This window comes from Rhamphochromis sp. 'chilingali' (assembly GCF_963969265.1).
Source record: "Rhamphochromis sp. 'chilingali' genome assembly, chromosome: 8".
Classification (NCBI taxonomy): Eukaryota; Metazoa; Chordata; class Actinopteri; order Cichliformes; family Cichlidae; genus Rhamphochromis; species Rhamphochromis sp. 'chilingali'.
The window spans coordinates 15,047,001-15,061,989 of NC_137935.1; the positions used below are offsets into that span (position 1 = coordinate 15,047,001).

A 14,989-nucleotide genomic window follows, 5' to 3' on the forward strand; every position below is an offset into this window, starting at 1 on the left:
AAGACCTAAAAATGAAATTCCATAGAAATTAAATTAAGCATTTCAACTCTTATCATATTGTCAGAATGAACTGACAGTCACTCACTTGCCATGGTTTAATGTGTTTGGGGTCAATGCAGCTCTCATTAGAAAAGGACAGTTGATCATTATCACATTTGATCAGCATGTCGAGAGCATGAGCCACTGCGTAAACTGACTTGTAGACATTATCAGTAAATCTGAGCTCAGACACATCAGTGAACTGTGATTCAATGTTTTGCAAGCTCTCATGGCCACTACATGGCTGTTTTTGAGTGTTCACAGTTCTATTGAGAGAGCAGTTAAACACTTCTTCCCAGAATTCCCTAACAAACTGACTATCGGGGAACTGTGAGGGGTAGAGCTGCTTTAGATACTCCTCTAGCCCTGAGATCTTAGCTTTAGGGCTGGTGAAGCCTAATGAGCCCACCAGGATTTTGTGTCCCTCACTGTCAGTCAGAGAGTGATCTGTGATCCATGCATCACTGCCAATCCACTGGAGTCCTGTAATGCTATGCGTGTACAGCTCAGTAGCCAGCAATTTAATTTCTCTGTGAGACATAAAAGCCATAATAACTTTGGAAGTGGACTGCTTAATGATTTCTATTATTCTCTGTAGTCTGTTTGGTGGATCTGATGATGAAAATGCTTCAGAATACTCAATACACACTCCATATTCTTTTGCAGCTTGGATAAATGCTGCTATGCCATTGAAGCCATATTCATTATCCACAGCTAACGCCCCAACCCAGGACCATCCAAAGTGCTTGACAAGCTTGGCAAGAGCTCTGCTCTGGTAGTAGTCACTGGGAATAGTTCTGAAAAAGGTAGGGTACTCTTTCCTGTTGCTCAGACAGGCACAGGTGGCAAAATGGCTGATCTGCATTGAAATATACAAATATCTGAATAGCATTGGCAGAGCAAACATTAAATATTGCCATTTTAGGCTTATGCATTACCTGTAGCTATAATTTTACTCTTCCAATTTTGCAAGAGAACTGTAGAGGTGCAAAAGTGCAATATGAAAAGCGAAATTATACTTCAATGACTTGTTTTCTTTGACTTACCACAGGTATCTGAAACCTTCCAACAACCTGTGCAAATGCAATAGTTGGGCTTGATCCAGAATGTCCCAAGATTGCTTGCACCGTCTCAGTGCAGGTGTCCTCACGGAGTTGTCTATTTAACCCACTCAGCAGTGTCAGTGCTGCTCTCAGTATGTCCATGGTTCCACAGTTATCATAAATCTTATAGCCAAGTTTAATATTAGACAGCATGTGGGGATTTTTGTTGATTTCATTTATGGCAAAGATCATTGTTTGAGCAAATTGAAATTCTCTAAAATTAAAGCTGTAATTATTAATAAAAGTAACAAAAACTTTATGTTAAAGGTTCCAATGCAGAACAAAATACACACAAGCATAAACTATTTCAAATGAAATGTAAATTTAACACATTTCTCGTATAAAGTAGGATATAGGATAAATAATACATACTTTTTGCATTTTCGAAATTCTGGCATTGTCTGGAATGTGTTAGTTACAGAATCCTGGCCTGTGCGAAATGAAAAAATGCCTCCAATAATAAGATCCCCATCCTGGGTTAGTTCAGGTGGTTGTGCCAAGCCTTGCAGCTGACATGCAGAATTTCCTTTCTCCAGTAATAGAATGAAGAGTAGCAGTCTCAATAATACCATATCTCTGCTGTTGCCTGAACATTACCCCAATCAGCTTTACAGTTCATACTGGAGCTTTATACACTTTTTAAGTTGTCATGGCTCAATGTAGCCTCTAGAGACATATGCACACCTTAGGCAAAAGATGTTTTGATCAGTTTTATTAGCATTATAGTATATTGTATAATTCATATGGCATACAATATAAGGCTAATATATTTATATGATCTAATCACAGTTGTTTTCAACGATATACTGCATTCATGCTATGACTGGACAGGTATTTCAGTAACTTCAGAGAACCATCTATTCAGTTTGGTTAACAATTATGTAGAAATGTTACAAATACAAAGAAAACATTGTTTTCATTTTTCAAAATAAATGGGTTGCCTTCTTCCCCATCATGTTCTTCTTAGTATTCTTTTCTGGTTTCAGTAAGATGATATAACATTTGGGCATGAAAATGCAAATCAGTAGACCAAAACTAGATGCAAGTATAGCAAATACTTCTACAGCAACACTGAACTTTCCTGGAGAGCTGACATATGCTGGGATAAATGTAATCCATACTGCACAGAATATTAGCATGCTGAAAGTGATCAATTTGGCTTCATTAAAATTATCAGGCAGTTTCCGAGCTAGAAATGCAAAAATGAAACACAAAATGGCCAGTATTCCAATGTATCCTATCACAGCCCAATACCCTACAGCTGAGCCAAGGGCACACTCTAAGATGATTTTATCTTTGAATTCCTTAAAATTCTGAGATGGGAAAGGAGGTGAAGTTGTTAACCAAATGATGCATATGATAACTTGTATCAGAGTGAAACCCAGAACACAGAGTCTTTGCTGTACATGTCCAAACCACTTTTTAACATTAATACCTGGACCTGTAGCCCTGAAGGCCATTAACACAACCATTGTTTTTCCCAGAAGACAAGAGATACAGAGGACAAAGGTGATGCCAAATGCTGTGTGTCGCAGCATACAAGACCAGTCAGATGGCTTACCAATGAAGGTCAGAGAACACAGGAAGCACAGAATTAACGAGAAGAGCAGCAGGAAACTCAGCTCAGAATTGTTTGCTCTGACAATGGAAGTTTTCCTATATTTGAAGAAAATGAGTATCACACTAGCAGTCATGCATGTCCCAAATAAAGATGCTGCAGTGAGCAGTGCTCCCATAATTTCTTCATATGACAAAAACACTGCTTCCTTCTTTATACAGGCATCTCGTCTTTCATTTGACCAAAACTCAGGGAGACATCTCACACAGGTGGCAGAATCTGAAAATTTTATATTGAAGCAGATTTTACAGTTGTTGAGTAAAGTTATTTCTGTAACTGCTCCAAGGAAGAAATGTGTATACAAAGATTTCTGAAGACATGCACGTGCTTTCTCTCTTACAAGCAGTATTTACTGTGAAAAAGGTTTGACATTCAAGCTGATGGTAAAAGGCATACTGCACTGATCACAACAGCAAAATTTTGGCATCAAGAAACCAGTCCCGAACTGGCCTTTCTGCAGGCCATAACTTTCAATATTTTTAAAGAATTTGGCACATAATTAAAATAAAAACTTGACAAGACCCACTCTGATGAGCAGCTAGAATCCTGTATCAGACAAGAATAGGACAATATTCTTCTTTCAGACATTTACACAGAAAAATGAGCAAACAAACAACGACAACAGCAAAAACAAAAAAAAACAAAACTGGAAATAATAATCAAAATATTGCTTTATGAGATGTGCAAATAAATGCATTCTGCTTTTCTGTATATTTTAGGCCGGGATGGCCAGGGTGCGGCTCTTTGCCTGGTTTAATGCAGCTCTTACATACATATCAAAGTTTGTGTTTGTGTTTTGAAGTTTTTTAAGTGTGCCTATGCCAAGAGGCACACTTATTACTATTCGTCGGATTTATTATTCTTATTATTATTTTCCTACAGTTTTGACACAAGGGTTACATATGTTATATCATTTTGTGCGGCTGGGTCTGGACTAGTATGCTATGACTTTTGGTGCTTATGACTTTTATAGTTTTTTAAATATTTAGATTTTAGTGCAAATTTTGGCCCATTTGTAGGCCCATGAGAAAGATTCAACTTTTGGCCCCCTAGAAACAGATTTCAAACTTAATTTGTGGTGTGTTGGCTCTCTCTAGTGGTATGTCGGGAGTGGTATGGCCTGTCTACCCGTATTTGGATTACCGTAATGACGACAATATCAATGGCGCGCACAGCGTCGCTGCTTTCAGGAACCATTTGAATTTTTAAGGTTGCGCGAACCATTGAATAGTTACGGTAACCGCAAGGGTGTATGCTTGGTGGAACACTCCATATCCCACAATTCATAGCACACCTCTACCGACTCAAACAATGGCGGCCACCACTTCGTTTAATATATTGCTTTTATTACTGTTTCTAGGTCACAAAATAAACTTTTAAGATATTTTCAGGCGAGAATGTAGGTGTGTAAACGTCAAATATCTGCTCGTTTGTCAAAACATATTAGGAACAGTGCTCTTACGATATTGCTGCTAGCACGGCTAGCTAGCTAGCACGGCTAGCGTCTCTTCGCTAAAAAGCACCCGGGCTTGGCTTACAGTGAGGCGGCTGACACTCGTTTCACCACCCGATCACTCGCCAAGAGACTGTTTCTCAGCTGGACTTACAGTATTTTTCGTTTATATGGGCCGATAATTCATTTATTCATTTTAGTAACGGTATAAACAGTGAAAGGTGGTTGTCCAGATGCTGGTCGATGTGGGAAAAATAACTGAGTTTTTGGTGGTGGCTAACGCAGAGCTCCAACAAAGGGCAGCTAGCCCTGACAGAAAGGACATGCGGGAAAAGAGACATGCGAGGCGACCGCCGATCGACCGGTGGTGGCTAACGCGGAGCTCAATCATGAATAAGGGAAACCAAAGGCAGGAGCGTGAGGTGAACTGAATTTCAGGTAAGAAGTTATGAACTGCACTCTATCTGGGTCAGATATAAACCGAGTTTAGGTGTAGTTTATTTTTGTTGTGCTGACAGTTACAATAACTCGTACTGCGTGCTAGCTAGCACGACGGAGTTTCTATACAGCTGTGTGCGTGCTAAGTTACTGATGTTGAACTTTATGACAACCTTTCCTGTCATTCTCTCGCCTGTTGAAACTTCAATCATGAAACTGATCAATGATCGGCTTTTCTCTCGTTTGTTTATTGCGCTAAACAACAGCAGCTGCACGTTTAAGCTTGATCAGCTGTTGTTAGAATTCATTTGATTTTAGTTTCTAGTATCAGCTGATGTTTGCTGGAGCCACAGCTGTAAAAAAGGGCTGGTCGAAACCAGGAGATGTCCTTACTGAATCATCAGAGCTGAACTGGTGATGGAGAAACAGGTTTACAGGTACCTTTTAGGTGACATGAATGAGTTGAAGGGAAGTTATGAACTGTTTCTGAGAGACAAATAACACCAAGCTCCTTTTTTTGTGTAGCTGACAGCTGGTAACTGTGCAGGGGCGGATCTAGCAAAGCTTTTGGCAGGGGGCCAGGTAGGGCATTAACAGGGAAAGGGGGACACAAAGATATACTTTTCTTTCTTGCTCTCATATAAAATATTTAGCTTTTATTAAATAGTTATCTGAATCTTACAACCAACGTTTGTATAATAATACACAAGATTGGCTGTAGACCATTGTTAATCATTCAGAACACTGTGTAAAAATAACAAAAAACAAAAAGTGAATGCAAAAGTGCATAAATATTTATTTTACGTGTTTGATGTGTGTGGCAGGCCGTGGTCTACAGTGCCGCTGCAGGGGAGGTGGACCCACGGGCGTAAAGTCTGTGCTCTCTCGACTGTTTTTTTTTTTGGTGTGTGTCGGGCTGTGAGTTGAAAAGCTACAGCCGGCTGTTTGGGTACACCAACCATGTGTGAAAAGTGGTCCATAACGTAATGCTTCAAAGCGTGTTCATGCAAACATTGTCGGGTCTGCCGTGGTACAATGGGACTTCTGCTCATTAACCTCTGTGCACAGCGTCTGCAAATCGGGGCTGTACGAAGTCACCTCATCTTTACACAAAACTGTAAGCTGTCATCTGTGAGGCGCGAGTGGTGTTTTTTTTTACCATAGTTCATGGTGGAGAATGGCTGCTCTGCTGAGTTTTGCTCTCTGTAGCCGTATGAATGGCAAACTACACTGATTATCGGCGGCATAGGCACACTTTAAATTTCTTCTGAAATTTTCGCTTTCTAGTTTGTTGTTATTGGTTTTTTAAAATGTGCGCATTCGCTTTGCTTGAGTTCAATATGGTATTTTCATCGAATGCGCATGTGTGTGAGATGAAAATACCGCAAAGTTTTCCAGTAGGGGCAAGTTCACTCTCAAAATGGCAGGGGAAAAATGCACAGCTAAACAAAAATATGCTGGATTGGAACATTGCACGGGCTAAAAAGCCATACAATGAAGGGGAGTTTGTTAAAAAAAATGCCTCAGTGACGTTGTCTAAGGAGCTTGGAAAGAAAAGTGTCTGGACTTCTTTAAGTTGCTTGAAGACCTTTCACCTCTCATCCGAGAAGCTTCTGCAGTTCTTCAAGAAGGTTCAAGAAGCTTCTCGGATGAGAGGTGAAACGTCTTCAAGCAACTTAAAGAAGTCCAGATGCTTTTCTTTCCAAGCTCCTTAGACTACAACGACCTGGATGACTGAGAACCTTCACAGACTCAGTGACGTTGTTGAAATCTTTTCTCCTGAAAACGACAAAAGTAAAACGCATGGTATCGTCGGACGTCCAACTGTCCCGCCACACTGTTAACACAGAATATCAGACATTAACACAGCTATTGAATTACAGTTGCACTCTGACCTTCAAGCATGTGAGTATTTTAGTGTCGCATTGGATGAGAGTTGTGATATACAAGACAAGACTCAGTTGGCAATATTTGCACGGTCTGTGTCAAACGATTGTGTGATCAAAGAAGAACTCCTTGATATTGTGCCATTAAAAGAGAGAACCCATAGATGTGAAAGAAACCATGATGGCTGCATTTGAAAAATCGAATCTGCCTATAACGAAACTAACTGCAATAACCACAGATGGAGCACCAGCCATGATGGGATCTGTGAACGTGCTCATGGGGTTGTGCAAGCTGACCAAACATTTCCTGAGTTTTGGAAGCAACTCGTGTCTAAATCATTGAATTTAGATAACGTCATGAAGCCTTTGATGGGAATCGCCAACTACATCCGCACACATGCGCTTAACCATAGCGAAATTCAACAATGTCATCGCTGAGCTGGACCAAGGGCTTCCAGGTGACCTGCCACTCCACTGCACTGTGAGGTAGCTGTCAAAAGGCCAGGTACTCTCTCACTTCTTTGAGCTTTTGGAATCCCTGAAACTGTTTATGGAAGAGAAGGACAAGGACTATCCCGAGCTCTCAGACATCAAGTGTATTATGGATCTGGCATTTTTGGTCGACAAGCTGTGTCACTTGGATAGACTGAACCTGACCCTGCAGGGTAAGTTAGAAAATGCTGCCTGACCTAGTGGAAAGTGTGTTTGCGTTTGTCAACAAACTGAAGCTGTTAAAGGCACATATTCAAAAGGTAGATTTATCGCATTTTCCCACTCTGCTAAAAGCCAGCGGTTAAGTCGCCAGCACCACCCTGAGTAAGGAAAGAGACAGATATGCAGTGCTGGTTGAAAACTTGCACAAAAGCTTTGTGACCCTGTTCCATGATCTACAATTGAAAAGGCCACAGATTGCATTCATTGTCGACCCATTTAATGCAGAGACAGACTGTTTGAAAGTCCCGCTGGTCACAGATGAAGCTGCGGCTGAGTTGGAGATGATCGATCTTTATAAGGAGGACCAATTGAAACCTGCTTTAAGGGAAGGGACCCTTGAGTTCTGGAAAGGTGTGCCAATGGAAAAATACCGCAATGTCAAACGGGCTGCGCTTAAGATACTGTCAATGTTTGGTTCAACATACGTCTGCAAGTCTGTGTTTTCTACCCTAAAACATGTGAAATCAAAGCATCGATCTGTTCTGACTGACACTCATTGCTTCGAGTGGTAACAACGGAATACAAGCCAGATTTGAAGAGGATTGTTCAAGGCAAGGAATGCCAGAAGTCCCACAAAACAACATGCATTGTAAAAGAAAAATGCTATTGTAGATTATTATATTTTTGTTTGTGGACTTAGAGTTTGTGTGTGAGAGACAGTGCACACAATATTCATTGTTGAAAATGACTGGCCTGTGGTTTTAGTACTGTAGGAGTCCATTCCTGTCATTATCATGTTGGTGTGTGACATTTACAATAAATCTGGCTGAGCAGAGGTGTGTGTGTGAGTGTGTGTGAGAGAGAGAGGGAGGAAGGGATGGGTGATGTTCATGTGTGCCCATGTGTATGATGTGGCTCTTTGCGGTAACACAATAAAAAAAAGAGTGGCTCTTGGTCTCTGACTGGTTGGCCACCCCTGCTTTAGACAATGTTTTGGATTTATAAATTTTGTAGGAAACAATTCATCAAAATTATTAAATAATTCTTCAGAGGAATTAGTCCATATTTTTGGATGGCATGTGAAATTTTTGCTATGTGCGAAACTTAAAAAAAAAAGAGATCTAACCTGTAACATTGCTGATTTCTCCCTCTGCACATTGTATACAGTCATAGCAGCAAACAGGCCTTCCTTTCTGGAGAACCTTGCGTGTTCCTGGCGGACATTTCTCGCTGCAAACTGACACAGGGACCTGCATGAATAATTACATAAAACTTTATATAAAATATGAAAAACACTGCATGGTGTCATCTTTCCAACATGTAGCAATAAGCAAAAAACATAGCGTGAAACTATATAAAAATATGTATAAAATATGTACAGTTATAATATAATTTTTGAATATTTTATAGCTTACCAGCTTTGAGTTTCTTGCCCAAATTAAAGACTTGTTTTGGAAATTTAGCTTTTTTTCTGGAGCTAATGATATATCATAAAGACCAACTGTCACAAACTCCACAACGCCGTTTTCTTTTGGCTGCCAGTTTATAATTTCATACTTTGCTGCTGGATCTCCATTCTCATCAAAGTAAACCTCATCCCCTTCCTTAGTTGTGAAGTGACTCTTTCGTATGTGTTGTAAAATCTAAGAAATATGTCATAACTCAGTATATTGCATGACTGAGATCTTGCACACCCATTGACTTGCGAATATAAGACATTAGCTCTTTTCTTAAAATCATTTTTCTTTCTAATTGAACTTAATGTGTTAACAATAGTATTAGTTGGTTTTAAGCTCACCGTGAATGGATCTAGCTGGACTTTGTTGCTACATGCTTTATTACAGCTGACAATGTTGTGAAGGGCATGGGCCACAGCATACACTCCTTTATAGACATTGTTAAAGATAGGCATGAGAGACATATCAGTGAAGCTGTTTTGAACTCTGTTCAGATCTTCATGTCCAGTACACTCTCTCTGAATGTTTGCTGATGACGTTGACTGCCTAAACTTACAGTTAAATAATGTCTCCCAGAACTCAGTAAATAGTTCATTGTTAGATGAATTGAGTGACTTCACATCCAGTATGAACTCTCTCAGGCCAGTGACATGTGCTTTGGGAATGGAAAGGCCTATGGCACCATTCAGTATGTGATGTATATCCATTTTTGCTGTTTGCGAATCAAATATCCAAGACTCACTGCCTACCCACTGATACCCAGACAAGTTATGGTATGAAAACTCATGTATCAGAACATCCATCTCCTTGTGTGACAGAAAGGCAATGATCACCTTGGAGGTTGAAGCCTTTATAGTGCGAATTATTTCTCTTATTTTGTCAGATGGATCTGTTCTAAAAAAAGATACAGAATACTCCAGACAGATGCCCAGGCGCTGTGCAGTTTCTGTAAATGTGGCCATGCCATTATTTCCATAATCATTATTAGTTCTGATAGCTCCAACCCAAGTCCATCCAAAATGCTTGACCAAATGGGCCAGGGCTCTGCTCTGGTAGTAGTCACTGGGTATTGTTCTGAGGAAGGATGGGTACTTGGTTTTGTCACTGAGACAAGCACATGTGGCAAAGTGGCTGATCTAGAATTAAACATAAAGAACTTATATTTGAAAAAGACACAGAATGAGAGAAGATTAAGATGTTAAAAATAAGACAAACACTTAATTAAATTTGCTCAGAGGAGTTGGGAAAATGATTTAGTTACATTATTTCATTTTATAAAATATCAGTTCTACTCACTACTGGTACATAAAATGGTCCAATAACAGTGGCTATTGCTATGGTTGGAGAGGAAGAGGTCTCTCCCATTATGGCCTGTACGTGTGCAGGTCTGGTACATGATGCCTTGGAGGGTACAGACACAATTTCATTACCATTAGCCAAAGCCAGTGTAAGTCCTACACTTCGGGCAACATTGCCACAAGTATTAAAGATTTTATAGCCCAGAGTGACTCCCGGCAGTAGGTCTGTACTGTTATTAATCTCCTCAATGGCAAAAAGCATAGCTTGGGCAAACTGCAAATCTCTGAAATTTAAATTTAATTGAGACAATTATTAATAATTCATAAAATAGAGAGAAAAAGTATTTCAAACAAAACCATTTAATGTCAATGATTTATATAACTGAAACCAAACATACATAATACAAAATATTTATCAAGTTTTATTTGTATCAAATGACTTCTAGGAGATTCCTTTAATCTAAATGCATTTCGTTGATGAGACTTACCTGGTGCATTGAAGTGGCAGTGGTTTGTGCGTGTAGGTATCCTTTCTGTCTTTCCAGCTGGTGTGAAACGAAAACATACCCCCCAATATAATATCCCCATCCTTACATAGCAGTGGGTTCCCAGGATCTCCTCTCTGCCTGCACACTGGCTCCTCAGCATGAGAGACAGATGCCACTAACAGCAGTTGTAGCAGTGCCCATCCCTGCTCTGGCCATACCTGTGTTGATGTCATTTTTCAGCTAAATCAATTAGTGGCACTGAAAATGAAATTTACAGTGGTATTTATACCTTTTGGTGAAACATAAGAAATGATAGAAGAGTGGCAGTTCATTCTCAGTAGACCTACAAGGTTGGGCAAAAGGAGGGACATGCCCTAATTTTCAATTTAATGTAGGTTAAAGTGTGTAAAATAAATAGATAAATAAGATAAGATAAGAACTTTATTTATCCCGAGGGAAATTATTTTGTCATACACATGCTCAATGCAGCAAGAGAGACAGAGGAACAGTAATAAGATATACAATATGTACAATAGAATACAAGTAAATACATACATATACAATACAATAAATACATACATACACTTTAGCCATGCCCATTTAAATATGAAGTCACAGTGTAAAATAGAACTCCCTACAAATACATATGCTTTGCAAATTATTTTTCCCATGGGAAATTTGCAGTGATTTCTTCTTCTATGGCAATAAAGGTCATATATTTACCATAAATTCTAGACTACAGAGTGCACCTGATTAAAAGCCACATGCTCTAATTTTAGAAAGGAAATCTATTTTGTACTTATCGGTAACACACAAGTTATGTTGCTTATGTTTTTTTACTGAACAGTGAATGAACAACATTCCAATATTTTCTAACGACCGGTAAAAATATATACCGTATACATACGACAGCCTACCAGGAAAAGTAATTAATCGCCTTCTTCGTCTTCCTCCTGACAACTAAAACCATCAAAGTCGTCTTCTTCAGTGTCCAAATTGAACAGCCTTAGGCTCTCGCCATACTCTTCAGTCTCTTTGTTGTCGCTCTCACTTGAGCACAGGTGGTGCTCTTCATCACGCAGCAGTCCAGCCTTTTGAAATCTGTTGGTGATGGTGGATGTTTTGACACAGCTCCACACATTTAGGATCCATTGGCAGACTTTAGTTAAAGATGCTCTTTGCATGCGGCCTGTTTTGGTAAATGATTTCTCGCCGCTTGTCATCCAAGCCTCCCACTCAAGGCGCAGTGCCACTTTAAATGCCTGGTTCACGCTGATGTCCAGTGACTTCAAATACTTAGTGCTGCCCCAAGGAATCACAGCTGGAATTGAGTTTGTACTCTTGTTAGCAGTTTTTGCTGAATCTGTTATATGGGCCGTCATGCTGTCCATAACAGCAATGCATTTTTTCTGTGAAAAAATCCCCCAGCCGCTAAAAAATCACCGTCGGTGGAAGCTTTAGCCTGGATGCTGTGTAGCTCAGAACACAAGTAAAATGCGTTCTCTCATGGTCACTTGTTTTCTGTGTGATGGACAAGTCACCTTTTTTATTAACAATCTGAGTGAGAGGCAGGTCAAACATCAAATGTATTTCATCCACATTTATAATATCATCTGGCTCGATGGAGTTTTCCACTATCTTTGTTTGAGTGACTGTGCAGAAGTTAGCGAGTTTTTCCTCGTAGTTGGGAGGGAGCTGCTGACACAAAATTGTGCCCTGATGAGCAGGTCTTTTCGTCTCACAAATCTAAATCACTGCAATGGTCCACTTCTAAAATCTTCAATTTTCATTTCGGTGGCGATTGCTTTAGCCATCAGTCTGATCTGCACGGTGGAAACACCGCAGCCCCCTTCTCTCTGAGTGTTAATCCAGTTTTCAAGAAAGTTTTCAAGTTCGGGCCATCTGTTATGATTACCTCTGAAAGCTTTTGTCATCTTTTTGCATTGACTCAGTTTTTCACACTGGCATCTCCACTGTCTCATCATCAATTCATTTATGCCAAGATTACATGCAGCGGGTTGTTTTCCTTCTTCAACCGCCAGATTGATTGCCTTTAACTTTAATGCATACATAATGTTAAAATTTGGGCTGCATCATATGCTTTTCTTCGAGTGTTTTCCATGTTGATGAGGATGATTTACAATAATTTAATTGTGAAAGTATGCTAATGTATCACACAATTTCATTGGACCTCTGTGAACTACTTATCAACTTTATTGGTCTACTGTTACAAGGCAAAATGTTTTTGGTAGCATTGAAAAAAAAATGCATTAGCTGCACCTTAGTATAGGCCGCAGTGTTCAAAATCTGGGAAAAAAGTAACGGCTTATAGTCTGGAATTTACGGTACTTTCTTAGTAATTCAATATCTTATTAAATACGTGGATGCACTGAAAATTTTATTTATATTTTTTTGTACAGTATTGTGGGCTACTCTTAGAGCTTTACACAATATATCACAGTCACCATTCATGTTGAGATTCACATCTGTGCATCACTGATGTGAATGACAGTTGGTGAATCTACCGGTGCTCTGAACGGATAATTGGAGGTGAGCTTCCCTTCCTCCAAGACATCTACAGGAAGCGGTGCCTGAGGAAAGCGGGAAGGATCATCAAGGACTCCAGTCACCCCAGCCATAAACTGTTCAGACTACTTCCATCAGGAAGGAGGTTCTGCAGCATCCGGTCCCGTACCAGCAGACTGAGAGACAGCTTTTTCCACCAGGCCATCAGACTGCTGAACACGTCATAGACACCTCACCTTCACTACTGGAACTTCAACATTATGCCACTTGTTTTGCACATGTCCAACTACCAACTTCTGTATATTTTATATATTTTATTTTATTGTTTACTCTATTTAATTTGTAAAATATGTAACACACACACACGTAGAAAAACATATTTAGTATACACATCCAGTAATGCATACACTCTTATATTGTACATATATTTATTACTGTCAGATTTAGCCATTTTTATATTTTGCTTGTTTTATGTTATTGTATTTTGCACAACTCTGTTGCTTGTGAAGCTCGCACACAAGAATTTCACCCGCATGTGCTGTACCAGTGTGCCTGCACATGTGATGTGACAATAAAAGTGATTTGATTTGATTTGGGTAGACTGATGCTATTCTTTCTCATTTAACATCAGCAGCAATGTACCGGTGGCTGTACCAGTAACACAGCATAGAAGAAGGTAACAGTTAATAGTCTTTACAGCTTTGAAGCAACAATGGCGCCTGTGTTTGGCTTTGCCGCCGCTGCTACAGCTCGTTGGAGGCGACAGTGTAGTTTTTCACTGTCGTCGCTTGTCGTTTGCAATATACTTTTCGCTCTTTTGTATTCTGACTTTGCTTCTGCTGCTTTAATTTATGATCGGGATACACTGTTAAACATCAAAGATTCAATGGAGATCTACTGTGACAGCTGGGACAGCTACAGAAAAACTTTTCCTCCTCCTCTGGTGTGTTCCTCACCTGAGTGCGTGCTACTGTGCACAACCCGCGGCATTTCCACCCTCAAGAGACGAAAAAGGGGAACGAAGGCCAGCATCCAGGTGAAACGGAGAAGGTACCGGAGGCTAGCTGCTTGGCTGTGGGGTGCCTGCGACCAGTTCCTCTCCTGTTGTTTGCTGGGGATGATACGCCGCCGCCTGGGACCCGAGCCCCATGGCTCGAAAGCAGTTTGCTCACTCTGTGTCCGTCATCCATTTTCCGTTTTGCTGGTGACAGCTACGTCTGCTCATCGATCAAGGTTTTTCCCAACTCTGGAGTCGCTGCCCTGCCCGGCAGGTCCATAGGTTTGCACATACGGTGGCCCCTAGAGACAAAGCACGTACAAACTCCAAAACACTTGCAAACTCCAAAACACATGCAAACTCCAAAACACATGCAAAATCCAAAACACTTGCAAACTCCAAAACACATGCAAATTCCAAAACACAACGGAAGTGCTCCAGGACGCTAGGGGCAGTGTGTAGCTTTTGTTACCTAGTAACTACACAAGCCAGGAAGTACCAATGACCGGATTTGGGCTGCATCCCAATTCAGGGTCTGCAGCCTTAAAGGCCGCATTTTAAGGCCGATTACGTCACAGCGACACGACGAAGGCTGTCCCAATTCAAAGGCTGCTCAAAATGCGGCCCTCAAATGCGTCCTTAATTTCCCTGAATTTTAAGGATGGGTCAGTGTAGCCTTCATGGCCCAACATATCCCAGATTTCATAGTGCGGCGGTGGTGTGGATAATTTTGCCGAAAAAAAAGCGGAGCCTCCGAAGAGTAAACTTTCAGAAGTAAGTACTGAATATTATGTCACTTATTTATGCGCAAATGTTTTTATAATGAAAAACATTAAAACATTACTGTTGGCCACATGTCGGGAAAGTTATGTGACATTAGCGATGTTTGTACTAACTTGGTTTTAAAGCCTTTACTTCAAAATATATGCCGTTCAATAGTTGAACTTACAGAGATTGTGATGATTTTATGGATAATTAAAGTCAGTCATATATCCACAAACACAACAAGCTGAAAGTCAGTGATGCTGCTCG

At 40.2% G+C, this 14,989-nt stretch overlaps 1 protein-coding gene across 1 annotated transcript; it reads right to left on the reverse strand.

Moving 5' to 3' along the window:
- Positions 1-52: 52 nt before the first annotated feature.
- Positions 53-10,208, reverse strand: LOC308401551 (extracellular calcium-sensing receptor-like; the record flags this gene model as incomplete). Its single annotated transcript, XM_080889826.1, has 2 exons — positions 53-898; positions 9,945-10,208. The coding sequence occupies 2 exons, from the start codon at positions 10,206-10,208 to the stop codon at positions 53-55; spliced, it is 1,110 nt and encodes a 369-aa protein (XP_080745952.1).
- Positions 10,209-14,989: the final 4,781 nt, after the last annotated feature.